This window comes from Nansenia antarctica, assembly GCF_963989245.1.
Source record: "Nansenia antarctica genome assembly, chromosome: 5".
NCBI lineage: Eukaryota > Metazoa > Chordata > Actinopteri > Argentiniformes > Microstomatidae > Nansenia > Nansenia antarctica.
This window is the reverse complement of record NC_137690.1, coordinates 9,801,542-9,816,263: the sequence shown is the minus strand read 5'-3', so window position 1 is coordinate 9,816,263 and position 14,722 is coordinate 9,801,542. Positions and strand designations below refer to the sequence as shown.

Here is a 14,722-nt window from a genome sequence, read left to right as displayed (position 1 = left end):
AGCCAGTCACTGTCGATGGTCAGCGCGGTCATAGTGTTTTGGCTCATCGCTGTATACGCTCTATAGATATACACTATATACACACTCCACACTGTCAAAATGTGAGAGCTAGGAGTCTAGTAGCCACACTTTCACGCATATTCATATTCAGGCTTGAGCTTTTAGCCCGCGGGGGCCCCTCTCTGCCAGATTGCGTGTCGGAGAGAGAGAATCATCTAGAAACACATTCACGTATCCCACGAAGGTCCGGAGTCAGCGTGTCGGCGCATACAGCCCACTTCATTGGCTGTTGGGTTATCGGTGGCCCACCGGACGCTGGCTACGTGCGGTCGGAGCAGAGAGAGAGAGGCACATGATGTGAGGAGACTGGGAATGACGGAGGCTGTGTCAGGGAGGGGTGTGAAGTATGGAGGCCGTCTCAGGGGTGGACGTGGTAATAGGTCCTCGTTTACTCCCTGGTGTTAGTCTGCCTGTCTGGAAGCGCACCACGTACATCTATATGTTTAATATGTTAAGCACACCCATACATATATATGTTTAATATGTTAAGCACACCCATACATATATATGTTTAATATGTTAAGCACACCCATACATATATATGTTTAATATGTTAAGCACACACCTACACACAGACGCACGCACACACGCACGCACACGCACACACGCACACACACATACACACACACACACACACACACACACACAGACACACACACACAAACACACACACACAAACACACACACACACACATACACACACACACACCCGCACGCGTGTGCGCAAAAACACACACACACAGAGCACATGTTCCGCTGTTGCATTACTGAGATGCGTGCCCTTCAAATAATCTCTTGCAAGAAAAGCGGGGGAAAAACATGCATGTGTGTGTGTGTCTGTGTGTCTGTGTGTGTGTGTGCGCTGTGTGTGAGCTTGTTTGTGTGTGTGTGCATGAGAGAGTGAGTGAGACCATGATGATAATGTCCCTGCGTGATTGAGGCTGATAAGCTCCTTGTCATGTTTAATTCAACACGAGTTGCTCAGAAGTCAAGTGATTTAGGTAATCTAATATGTCCCCATCTCTCTCAGTAATTACTCTCTTGGTTATTTTACTCTCTTGGTTATTTGGAAAAATAAGAACAAATTGGAATCATCCAAACTCAATGGTGTTTTCATCATTACTGTAACCACCACCAGCAAATATTCAGGGTCATGTTTAGTAGGCACGACATGGGAGGAAATGCCATGACAAACTACCCGTGTTTCTCCAACAACTAGTTCCATCTTCCAAATAGTTTTTCATTAGAAAGTGTTTGTTATTACTGAATCTATTTGCTAACCCAAACCTGGGCGTCTGCACGCGCCGCCATGTCATCACTGCTGTTCATATCTAAAAGTCCTGTTGGAATGGGAATAACCAACCGCATCTGATATGTGTATCAAAGACACAGGACCCGACAAGGGTGGCAGAGGAGGCCAGCGGCTGCCTGCTCAGAATGAGTCAGAACATGAGGCTGAATGATTGATGCGCTCTCCTATTTTTGCGCTTGCGATCCAAAAAAGAGAGACATGGGTCTTTGAGGTTGTATTTGTATTTGTGGTTGCTAGGTTATTTCGGTGCTCTCACGGAGGCAGTTGCACTTATTGTGTGTGATACTGTTTTGCAGTGTATTGGTGTATAATAGATGTGTATGATTACGTAAGTACAAATAGTCGGTTATGTCTCTGTGTTACTGAACATTTCACTTTATCAGACTGAAATGTGTGTTTTAGTATTGATTGATTGATTGAAAACTTTATTAGAAGATTTGCAGAAGTAGGTACATGAAAGTACATATTACATACAAGGTCAACTAACAGGATAAAAACCCAAGAAAGCCACTGGCTTATTTCAATTGGGGTCCTTGATACTCAATTAATCGTTACATGTAAGACAGACAAAAAACTAGTACTATCTACAAGATAATACAGACAAATAACTAGTACTATCTACTAGATAAACATACATCCAACATGGGAAGAACAATACAACAAAACATAAGGTATGTACAGCGGGTAGGACAGGTGGGGACATACACCACAGGTGGGGGCGGGGGACAAAACACAAAGTATGTACAGTGGGTAGTTCGGGCAGGGGGACAGACATATAATAGACCGATTGAATTACCGCAGGGGAACCGTTTTTGCATTTTTATTTCGCAGTCCTGCTGGAAGTAGATTCTAGTTATTTATTGGGAAATAAATGAGTAGCAATGGATGTTTATTCACTCAACACAATTCAACACAACACCCAGTGGTGCTCGTTAATCATGAATTATATAAACAAACAATCATTGTGTATCATTTTACCAAGTCTTTTCCACATACAGTACATTCCTGGAAATGTCTGTATGGTTAAACAAACATATTTTTTTCGGGGGGGGGGAGCAGACCGCCTAGTTCGCCTATGCCTAGGACCGGCCCTGAGGGGGAGCATACCCCACACAGCTGCTCTGCTAGCTTTGATGCCTGGCTGGCTGTTCTGCTTTTACACCGTCATGTGTGAGCAGACCAGCCTTCCCCTAGTGAGGCTGTGGGTCCACTTGGTGCTCTGCTCCACTCTGCTGCTCCTTGCCTGCGGACACAGCAGACACCAGCTGAGCTAACTGAGCCGTTTCCAGGTAAACGCAGGCACCAGACTCCTTTTGCCCAAATGCCGTGCATGCACAGACACACACAGACACACACACACACACACACACACACACACACACACACACATCCCTTTCTGATTCAGCTCCTGGAAACCAGACCAGTCTCCATGTTTTGTCACAAATGAGATGAGTGTGGTGCCATCAGCTGTAGGCATGGTCTGTTCTGTCCTGCAGACCCACTCCCACCTGCCATGTCTTCAGACACTCACAAAACAAGTAGTGGAGGGGGGAGGGGGGGGGCGTTTGTTTCATAGGAGATAATTGCTGTTGTTTTTATGTGCTGTTTTAATGATCATCATGATGGGCAACAACAAGTAGGAGGGCACTCCTCTGATCGCAGAGTAGAGGGAGGGTGTTCTCATCCAAGATGACAGACTGATATTCTGCCAAAAGGTTGAACTGCATTGAGCGGTTGTCATAGAAACAGTGCCAGCAACAAGGTTTTGTCTCGGTTTGACTGTGGAGTTTATTTCATGTAACTGACGGTTACATTTTCTTCTGTTATTTAGAACAAATAGCTTAGTACTGTAGGTCTTACCACAGTGAAATATGAAAAACAATACCTGCAGCTAAACCCTCATGCGATTTAAAGCAAAACAAACTCAAACAAACTGTTCTCTACACAACTGTTTAGCAGTTGTAATATCAATATCATATCATAGTCAGAGCCAAACGCATGGAGTGATGTCCTCTGTTTCTCCACTCTCCCCCCCCACAGCCAGCTGTCTGTCAAGGCGCGGGGGGGGGGATCAGTGAGAGGGACGGGCGGGAAGAAGGATACTCTATTACTCTTTCTTAATTGGAAGAGATGAATCAGAAAGGATGGAGGACACTGTTGTCTGGCGCCTTTGGGGTTACTCAGACCTCTGAGACTCATTCATTACACACACACACACACACACACACACACACACACACACGTGCATACACATACATACACACACACACACACACACACGCACACACACACACACACATACACACAGTTTGATACCATTCCTCCTTCCATTCCATACATTACAGAATCTGTTGTGTACAATACAGTGTGTATGTATGTGTGTGTGTGTGTGTGTGTGTACGTGGATGTACATGTATGTATGTGTGTATGTGTGTGTGTGTGTGTGTGTACATGTATGTACGTGTGTGTATGTGTGTATGTGTGTGTGTGTGTGTGTGTGTGTGCATGCGTGTGTGTGTGTGTGTGTGCATGCGTGTGTGTGTGTGTGTGTGTGTGTGTGTGTGTGTGTGTGAGAGAGATAGATAGAAATACTAAAACATTCTGCACTACAAATGATGAATTTGACCTTCGCACGACAAACAATAGCCATGTTATTGGCTACGTTGGTCCGAACAGCCCGCCAGTAAACAGATGATGTCAGTTCCCCTTCAGTATTGAGTTATCAGGCTGATTGAGTGTAATTGAGCGATGTATTGGACTGTGGAGCAGAGCGCAGACAGACAGTTATCCCCAGGAGGGGGGCAGGAACAAGGAAATGCTGTGGTGCTGCAACTGTTGCGGCTACGTAATCAGCTCTGTCATCAGTCATTGATGGCTACCACACTGGCAGGCCATAATGGTAAGGTTGGTTCTCTTGGTTATTGGAGAGTAGACTCATTTGCCATGGGGGATAGACTCTATGTGTTTTTTTTGCTAGGATGTTGGGTACAACTTGTCTGGCTACACAAACAGGAAGACCATGACACGTGAATGCAGATCTCAAACTATAATTCCTGGAAGGCCAGAATACGTGCTTGCCTGACGTTAAGGGTGAAGATCTGTGAAATCCATGTCTGCTGTATGTATGTGCAAGGACCAAGCGCGTGGTCTCTGTTATTGTTTCAATTACAATTATAATTATATTATAGTTACAATTTTTTATTATATTATACACTTTTTCAACAAGTTAATATAGGTTTCTAGGATCCCCAAAACATGACTTCGACATGTCATTACGCAGAACATTTTACTCCGAGTGTAACTTGTGCTGTGACATACCAAAAGCTTGTAAATACAATATAAGGTCCCGGTACAAAAAGGGCCATTTACCGAGATCGTAATACAATGCAAGATGATATGACTGCAACAGGAGAGACAGAGGACTGTTGACATTATTCATATTCATACTGGAACTGCAACAGAGCTGCAGTAGGTATCACCTAGTGTAACTGTGGATCAGAATCCAAACATTATTGTGGGTCCCGCAGCCGTGGGCAGTATAATTCTAAACGAGACCCCTCTGTTACGCAGGAAAGGGAGGCAAATCTGAATGACTCGCATGTTTTTTTAAATAGGCAGTCCACAAAAAACTGGGTTGTTTCATTTCGCAGTTTGTGTGTTAGTGTTGGCCCATGGGAGACCCAAACATGTGCCAAAGCAATGAAAAAGTGAGTTTTTTAAAAATAATATGGGACCTTTAAGAAAACAAGATTGCCACAACAATACAAAACAAGGCCAACCATCAAACACTGGATGTTTTCTACCTGGACAGCATTTTCAACAGTGCATTTGTTGTAGTTGCGCTGTGTTGGCCTTACCGCACAGAGTGAGTTCTTTCTCCTGTCTCCCTTCTCGAGGCTGCCGTGTAAAGACCCCCGCTTTCATATTGAGATGAATTATTCTCTATTTATATGCTCAGTCACACACAAACAGGTTTATTGCATATATCCTCTATGTCCTTACAGTCACCAGTGCACTATGCTGTTTCGATGTGGGTGGTAGAGAGGAGTATAATGAATTAGGCTGCTACCAATCAGTGCTCTCACTAATGGCCCAAGCGAAGGGTCTCTGTTGGAAAGACCTTTTGAAGTAAGAGTGTCCCTTTGTATCCATGATATGGACAGCATCCTCATAATAGCACCTACAGTATTTGTGCCTATGAACAGCTGTTTCTACAGCAGGTACAGGCGGGTTAACAGAATGGTTGTACTTTTATTTCATTTATATGTATTATGGACAACAAGCCTGTTAGCGGTTGATGGAATGAATGCTCTTTAGAAATTGGCTCTATTAGTCTCTCGAAGACAGTCTCAGGGCGCTTACGCACGCTCCACACTCTAGAGTCTGTCAAACAGACGCAGGCAGAGATGAGGACACAGTTTACCAAAAAAAAAAATGTTTTAGGGCATTTCTGCTCTATTGGGATAGAGACAGTAGAGATTGACAGGATGGATGGGTGAGAGAGGGGGGATGACATGCAGGATATGGCGATGGCCGGAATCGAACCAGGGACCTTGTGATGATGACATGTGCTACACCACTTCCACGCCAGGACACATCATTCAAATTCATGTGTACTGTATGTATACAGTATTTGCATATAATGATTTATTCACCATACAAAATAGCCAGATCAGTTAAAAGTCTTTGCTGAAATGACACTCAGTGTTCACTGTTTTTTCTTTTGGTGCTATTCTGTAGAGGGCCAATCAATACAAGAGGATTTGTTCATATTTACCTGATATTTACTGTACCCACCGCTGTTCAATGGCTTGAATATTTTGTTTGATCCAGTGTCTAACTCATTTTAAAATAATAACTTTTATTCTCCCCCTCCACCCATCCATCCATCCATCCATCCATCCCTCTCTCTCACCATCCAACCCATCCATCCATCCATCTCTCTCTCCCCATCCACCTACGTATCTATCCCTCCCTCCATCCCTCTCTCTCTCTCCATCCACCCCATCCCTCCATCCATCCATCCCTCTCTCTCCATCCACCCCATCCATCCCTCTCTCTCACCATCCACCCCATCCATCTATCCCTCTCTCTCTCCATCCACCCCATCCATCCCTCTCTCTCACCATCCACCCCATCCATCCATTCATCTCTCTCTCTCCCCATCCACCTATCTATCCCTCCATCCCTCCATCCCTCTCTCTTCTGCCAGACACTCTCTCAGTGCCTCGCTGGTCCCCACAGATTCCTAGAAGAGACCTGGGAAACTCAATAAAACACAGGTATCCATGGACCTGTGTGTGTGTGTGTGTGTATGTGTGTGTGTGTGCATGTGTGTATGTGTGTGTGTGAGTGCGTGTGTGTGCATGTGTGTATGTGTGTGTGAGTGTGTGTGTGTGTGTGCGTGTGTATGTGTGTGTGTGCGGTATAGTGTGTGTGTGTGTGTGTGTGTGTGTGTGTGCGTGTGTGTGTGTGTGTGTGTGTGTGCGTGCGCGTGCACGCTTGCTTTGTGAGAGAATGTCAGGCCAATTAAATGGGGCACTTGCATAACATCTCCGTGCTCGCTCACTGTTTGAAAAGCCTGATGACTCCAAATGCCAATGATCTCAAAAGTAAAACAATACGGTATTGGTCGAGGGATTCCGCCAACTCTCAGCCTGAGAACTATGTGGGTGTTTGCCCACTGAAAGTGAGCACGGAGAACAGAGAGCGGCTGTGCTGTGCATACACATATTAACGCCTCATCAGACAGAGACGAGCCCAGCGCAAATGTCATTTTTAACATTATAATAATATTTGAGCTGCCACTGCAAAGCTAAATACTGATTTCTAGTGAGATGCCATAATTCCTCCTCTGCTCCTCTGACATGGTGGTTTAGATTTCTATTTGCAGATTTCTATTTGTGTTTGTGAAAATGGGGCCCACTGTGGGGCCCACTGTTATGCGTAATTGAATCATTTCAGCAATGGATACAACAGCCTGCTTTGCCCTTATTTGGCTGTGGCTCTTTAAAACGAACGCATATATATGAGAGAAGATGTATTGCACCTTTTAACGTCAGTTTAATGTTGATTTTGGCAGCGCGAGTGACTAAACCATAATTTACCGAGGAGGCTAGGGGGAATTGTGTCCCTGCTCAGTTCAGACCGTAAGAAGGACGGTAAACCTACCAGGGAGATTTGGATTCTGTCAAACCATATCAGTCATCTTCCATTACAGCAGCCGGAACCGCTGCATGCTAGCACGCTAGCGCAGGGTCCGCTAAATAGACCAGTCGCCCTCTTCAGGCACTTAGACTCCATACAACTCAAGTCGGGAATTGCTTTCTATTGTCAAGGTACCACTATGGACTTGCCTGTTTGGTAAATGGCAGCTGTGCCAGTCTTGCGAGGGGCTGCGGCCTCCTTTGAAGCGGCCGCGTCTCTCTGACTAAGTACTGTGTTACTGTGCTGATGTACCGGCATGGCCTCGCTCCCGCCCTTTATCTACGCACGGAGCGAGAGATTGAGGCAATATTGAGAGGCGAGTGGGCCCCAGAATTGAATTACCTTCCCCATTGAAGATTAGAGACCACACACTTAAGTGGGAGTAACGTCTCGGCATGTCCATCTTTCTTATGGAAAGGTTACCCCGGTGAATATCAGGCGTTCTATCACAAATCCCGTTAGTCAGCACAAGATGAACAGGAGTCGTATCCGAAAGGTCATCTAGTGCACTGATCCACACCTAGGTAGGCTTCACAAGGTGTTACATTTTGTCTGTACACAGACACATTGATATGGTCTTATTTTTGTGTTAGGCTTTTAATGATCTCTCTTGTGTTTGTTTTTGTAGGTTTTCCACCAAGTACTGGATGTCCCAGACATGCCTAGTGTGTGGGAAAGGAATGTTGTTTGGACTCAAATGTAAAAACTGCAAGTAGGTTTCAACACGGTCTCTTTTCAAGAAAAGCATGATCACTTATATGTTACAGTGTAGTCTTTTATAGACCTGTGTTGATATAACAGGCTTTTTTTTACGTTGTTCAAACGGGCATACCGTACATGACTTGTGTATACGTGACAGCAGCTGATGAAACCGGGAACAAGGCGGGAACCGACGGACCGTTCAGACTTTTATTCTGAAAAATGTAAATCACTTTTTAACGTCGTTTAAAATCAATGACACACTCACTAGTCAAACCGAAATATTGCAATGCAATGGATTCGGTGAATAATCCCCACTACTACTACCTAGTTAGTGTAGAGTAGTGGGGATTACTCACCGAATCCATCGCCTTGCAGTGTTTTGGCTTGACTAGCGAGTGTGTCGTTGATTTGAACAACGTTGAAATTTGTTTACATTTTGGTTACATTGATTGGTTGCTGACTTGTTCCCGATTTCACCAGCAGCCGTCACATAATAATATTTGAAATCATGGGCATAGTCCCAAGAGTGGTAACCGTGGTAACCCTGCTCACCCTCAAATCCAGTCCACAAGGAACACCTCAACCTAAAGAAGAAATCAGTAGTAGTCGATTTCAACCCAGGTCTTGTTGTTTATGACGGGGTAGTGGTGGTCTAGTGGATAGTGAGTTGGACTTGTGATCGGAAGGTTGTGAGTTCAAATCCCGCCTGAAGCCACACCACTACTAGTGTGCCCTTGGGTAAGGCACTTAGCCCTCAGTTACTCCAAGGGGAATGTCCCTGTAATTCGTAATTGTAAATCACTTTGGATAAAAGCGTCTGCTAAATGGCAAAATTATTAAATTAAATTAATTATTTCATCACAATGTGAGCCTTTGAAAAGCCCCAGAAACTTAAGCAGCAATTATCATTAGAATTTAAAACAGATTATTAAGCAAATGACTCAATCAACCGAATGTGAAATCTTGACATGGAGGATGATAATGAACGGACTTGCAATTTATTACCCTTAATGACCCAGGCAGTTACAGTTCAGGAGAAATAAATTGCAGATCATCAGTAATGTCCCAATACATTTACCCTCTGTTGTCTCTCAAGGCTGAAGTGCCACAATAAATGCACCAAAGAAGCCCCGCCTTGCCATCTACTGATTATTCAACGTGGAGGTCAAAACTGCCTCAAAGGTAACTCACAACTTCAGAAGCATAACATTTATATTCCTACTAGGAGTGTTCGTGAGGCTATATGAACAATTAAAAGATAACCAAATATGGGGATAACCAAAAAATGTGACGCGGTCTGGTAAAAAAGGGTTTTAGTTCTGTGTTTTTAACATGTTGATGTTCTATCAGCATGTTGTGATGTGCTAAACATGCAGTTAGATGTTTGTAGCGATGTTCCTTTTTAGCGCTAGCCTACTAGCAGCTGTTTTGCATGTGTTTTGATTCACAGCGCATTTCTCTGCTATTTGGTTTGAGGTGTATCAACATTCAAATAAGCATATGTTCTTCAACTATTTTCAGATTTTAATGTATGACACATCATTTGAAATCATAGAATCTGCACTGTCATAATCTGGAAGAAACTGCAAAAATGACATTGTCCTACTTGAGGACTTTTCAACCAGACCCTGTCACATAGTATCCCCCTATGTGGCACTAGAGAGCTCTGTGAACTTGAGTATTAGTGATCTATTATAAGCACTTATTTTTTAACATCAGCATATGAGGCTTATGTTGTCTCTCTCTGTCTCTCTGTCTCTCTGTCTCTCTTTCTCTCTCTCTCTCTCTCTCTCTCTCTCTCTCTCTCTCTCTCTGTCTCTGTCTCTGTCTCTGTCTCTCTGTCTCTCTCTCTCTCTCTCTCTCTCTCTCTCTCTCTCTCTCTCTCTCTCTCTCTCTCTCGTTCTCTCCCACTCACTTTTTCTCAATCTGATATCTCTCAACTGGCATTATAGATCACCAAGGGACCAGTCAAGGTAAAGTAATCGATTAATTAACCTTTCTATCTGCAGAGGGAACACATTTGTATTGAATTTGTAACTTCTTTAGGTTAGCTTTCAATATGTTTGTACTGAAAAATGTATTATTTGCAATCGCAAAAGACCCATATTTAAAGGAGAACAGTTTGCTAATTTCTCACATGTCGAAATGTTGTCTGATAAAAAGTTTCTCTCATAGTTGCCAAAACCCTTAAGCAAAAACATTCTAAATGTTCTGTTGTTTTTGTCTTGTTTCATCTCTCCCAGCTCGTTTGGTACGGACTGAATCAGTGCCATGTGACATCAACAACCCCCTCAGATACACAGACCTGCACATCAGTCAGACTCTCCCCAAAACCAACAAAATCAAGGTAGGATCCAAGGTAGGAACAACTGGACCAGACCAGACATAATAAGAAGTTAACCCATTTGTTGTAAAATCATCCTTCAGATGTTTGATTAACCATTCAATGAGTTACAGTACAAAGACATGCAAAACTTACATACGTCAAAATAAGAATATGTGTGATGGTAAATGTCCCCATTACATACAAGACAAAGCAGCAGTGAAGAACTTTGACACAGTACTATGTTAGCCAGGAAATGAACATGGCAGGGGAGCTGTCATGCCAAATAGCGTCAAATAGTGCCAAAATGTGTCCGGGTGATGTTATCAGGTTTTTTGAACGCCATGACACGTTCGTTGCTATCCTGACGCGAGCATTCCAGACATTCCTGAGTAAACTCTACTGCTCGTTGTTTCTCCACGCTACACTAATGTTACCAAGCTGGCTAGTTAACTCAGGGTTTCTCAACCGGCGTGCCGTCTGGCTTTGTCAGGGGTCCCGTCCCCCAAAAATATTGATGTGGCTGACATAATAAAATGGATTAAAATTAATTAAATCATAGTTACGCAACTTATCATGAAAATGCAGATCATTAGCTGCCTCATACATCATCAAAATGTGTCTCACATGCCCCTTTCCCCATGTCACAATGTCAACAGAGGAAATAGTTTTTTTCTGTTTATTGCGGGATGCATTATGAGAGGGTTGCGTGAAAAGAAAGGCTCCAGAATAAGATAACTCAGCATCTGAGCCATCAGTTTCATCATCCTGTGGTAGCGTGGGCAAACGTTCTGGCCGCAAAACTATCCCTATAGGCGCGAGTTGAAAGTTCTAGGTCCGGTGTCAGGCATACTTACTTAATGTACATTTGAGACAGTAATAGTTCAGTCAAATGACATGTTGCTAGATGATAAGTAAGCTACCTAGCTAGCTATGATTGGAAACAAAGTAGTATCCTGTTATGGAATTATATTTATCACTACTTAGGCTAATGTGATGTGGGTTTGCTAAACTTGCCAACACTGTAACATTAGTGTAGTGAAATTAGCATGCCGGAATGGCAACAAAGGTGTCATGGTATTTGAAAGACCTGATTACATTTCCTGGACAAATGTTGGCACCCGGATAGTATTTGGCATGACAGAGCCATTGGACAACAACAACAACAACAGCAATGTATATTACTGTCGCAAAGCCTCATAATGAGAGTGTAAAGCCCCACACACAATAGAGCTTTTAGGTCTTAGAAACACATTTTTCCTTGAGCACGTTTACCCAATAATGACACACAGCATGCTGGTGATTACAGAGCCTCGCTATGTTTCACCTTGTAAAGAAGTCGGAAAAAACACTTTCACCTGGATACAGTTGAGGCACATACAGGGGCCTGAGGCCTGAGGGTTTCAGAAGAATAAGCTTGTGTGTGTGTGTGTGTGTGTGTATGTGTGTGTGTGTGTGTGTGTGTGTGTGTGTGTGTGTGTGTGTGTGTGTGTGAGTGAGTGTGACTCACAGGGGAGTGAGCTGTTGTTAGCATACTAAACCGCTAATGATGCAAAGCACCAAAAGAAGCAAGAATGTAAACAAGCCTCTCGCCTTGTTGGTTCACAGTCAGTTCTTTTAATTATTTAGCAGGTCATTTATCTGTGAGATTTTTGTAGTCGGTCAATATTTGTTGTTGACAAAGGGGGAGAACATCTAACGCATCTGTTGCTAATCTGGGTCCTTGGCAACAGCTCAAGGTGCAATGGACATAGATTTGTTTTTTGGTGATATCTTTTTGGCATTATTTTTTCGCTCAGGTGCACAAAACAAAATCTATAGGCCACAGTATCCCGGGAACAAACAAAAGAAATGAATAACAATAATAAATAAATTAACTAGCACTAAATAGTTTTTTGAGAGTAAGAATATTAGAACAAGGCCAAGGGTACTTACAAAGGGAATTTGATATTTCATCAACAAAGAATTGTTAGACTTTATACTACTTTGTAAATAGACGTCTAAGACATCCAAACTTCACCGGATCTCAACGGATGTTGTCGGACTTTTCTTAGAACCGACCAAGTAAACAAAAGCGACATTTTTAGCTCGGACACAATTGAGGCAAACAAAGGTACACACAGTGCCTCACTCAGTACCTCACTTATGGGCCTTGAGACATTGTCTTTGGTCTCTCTCCCTCTCCCTCTCTCTCTCTCTCTCCTCTCTCTCTCTCTCTCTCTCTCTCTCTCTCTCTCTCTCTCTCTCTCTCTCTCTCTCTCTCTCTCTCTCTCTCTCTCTCTCTCTCTCTCTCTCTCTCTCTGTTTTGTTCATGTCTTTGTTAGGCAGATAGATATTTTGTTTTTCTGAGCTGTGTCGTCATGTGTGCAGTAGCCATGTAAAATCCACTTAGTTTGCAATAAAAATTCATTAAAACCCCAAAACTCTCTCTTCACAGGATCACATCCCTGTCCCTTACCAGCCAGACTCGAGCAGTAACCCCTCCTCCACCACCTCCTCCACCCCTTCATCCCCTGCCCCGCCCCTCCCGACCAGCGCTACACCTCCTTCACCATTACACCCCTCCCCACAGTCTGCCCGGCAACAGAAACAGTTCAATTTAACAGGTAAGGGATTGGATGGACACATTTTTAAGTGAATAAATTGAACGAATGTCTGCTTGATAAGCCAAATTCAAAAGCCTATTTAACTGCCCTGCTCCGTTAAGCTATAAACCAAATGTGTGTCATTTGAAACCATATTATGAACTCAGCTGAATATTCTCTGCTCACGATGCATCATGTAAGGCCATTCGGTTGTTAAGTCGTGACGTGTTTCCGGGTCCAAAGTTGGCTGAGGCGCTGTCTTCGAAATGCCGCAATAATAATAATAAATTATATTTATATAGCGCTTTTCCGAGGCTCAAATACCCTGACAATATGGGGAAAACGGGAAAGTGCTGTGTCCCTTGTTGTATGAATAGATCTGAGTCTAAAAAACGATTAAACTGTCATTCTACTGCTGTAGTACAGTGGTATTCTGGTGCGGAGAATTTCTGGTTTGGACCCGGAAATTGCAAAACGTCACGTTTGACGTCAGACTTAACAACCGGATAGGTCCATGCCACTCTGACCCACTCATCCTCTCCCTCCCCTCGTCTCTTTCTCAGCCTCAAGTTACTTCAAATACAAGCAGCAGTTCATTTTCCCAGGTAAGTGCCACCCATAATTGATCATTACTCCTACCCATAATGCAGTGTGGCATGCCTGAGATGGAGGGGGAGGAGAACTCTTTTTGAGGTTGTGACGACTCTCTTCTCCTCCTTTTTTCGCCACGCTGTAAACTCTTCACTTTTCTTCCCAGCCTGTCTCATATTGGGCCGTTAATGACGGGCTTCTCCACAGACTCTCCGTTTGGTAACAAAGAGAAGCCTTAATGCCAACAGTCTCCGTTTACTCGGAGGGCTATTATGGCTGAGACCTCCGGAGAGATATTTGGACATAAAAGCGTTAGCTAAATTGGCATATATATTATTATTAGTATCATTATTACTGTAAGTGTTGTTGATTGACCATTGACCTCCTTCCTTTACCTCCCCTCATCCCTACCTCCAACCTCCCCTTTCCTTCCTCCCTCCCTCTCTCCCTCCCTACAACCCTCCCCTTTCCTTCCTCCCTGTCTCCCTTCTCTCCAGATGTGGCCCCTGAGGCCCCCCCCAGAGCCCCCCAGGTCATTTTACACCCTGTCCTGTCTGAGCCTGGGTGAGTAGGAGCTCTATGGTTTCTGCCATCTATGCTATCTACTAGGGGCGTGCCCATCTGCATATTCTTATCCGTATCCGTTTATTAGGAGTTGAGAGCTCATAAACAGATGACACTCGTGATTGACAACCAGGAGTGTGATTTGAACGCTGGAGCGGTTGATTTCGAGTCGATAATAAGGCATATTAGCGTGCTTCTGTCACTATTCCTCTTCAAAAAATCACTACCAATGCTCTAGTCAATACCCAACATACTGCATTCTTTGTCTTCAGCTAGTGATCTAGGTTAGAAAATGAACTACGGTAACTAAATGTTATTTTTGAAGCAACAACCCCAACCATTTCCCAAAAAGTATTCTATATATCTGTCTCTGTCTCG

The 14,722-nt window shown here is 43.6% G+C and overlaps 1 protein-coding gene across 2 annotated transcripts in view; it reads left to right on the top strand.

Annotated features, from left to right (window-relative positions):
* Nucleotides 1–14,722, top strand: part of ksr2 (kinase suppressor of ras 2) — a gene marked incomplete at both ends in the record, with an annotated part of 68,754 nt that overhangs the window by 40,916 nt on the left and 13,116 nt on the right. For both annotated transcript variants that reach the window (XM_080532411.1, XM_080532410.1), the window contains 7 exons: nucleotides 6,585–6,654; nucleotides 8,208–8,291; nucleotides 9,378–9,463; nucleotides 10,525–10,628; nucleotides 13,042–13,210; nucleotides 13,753–13,794; nucleotides 14,278–14,344. In XM_080532411.1, the coding sequence (XP_080388537.1) occupies nucleotides 6,585–6,654; nucleotides 8,208–8,291; nucleotides 9,378–9,463; nucleotides 10,525–10,628; nucleotides 13,042–13,210; nucleotides 13,753–13,794; nucleotides 14,278–14,344 (622 nt within the window). The remainder of the gene's footprint in view (nucleotides 1–6,584; nucleotides 6,655–8,207; nucleotides 8,292–9,377; nucleotides 9,464–10,524; nucleotides 10,629–13,041; nucleotides 13,211–13,752; nucleotides 13,795–14,277; nucleotides 14,345–14,722) is intronic.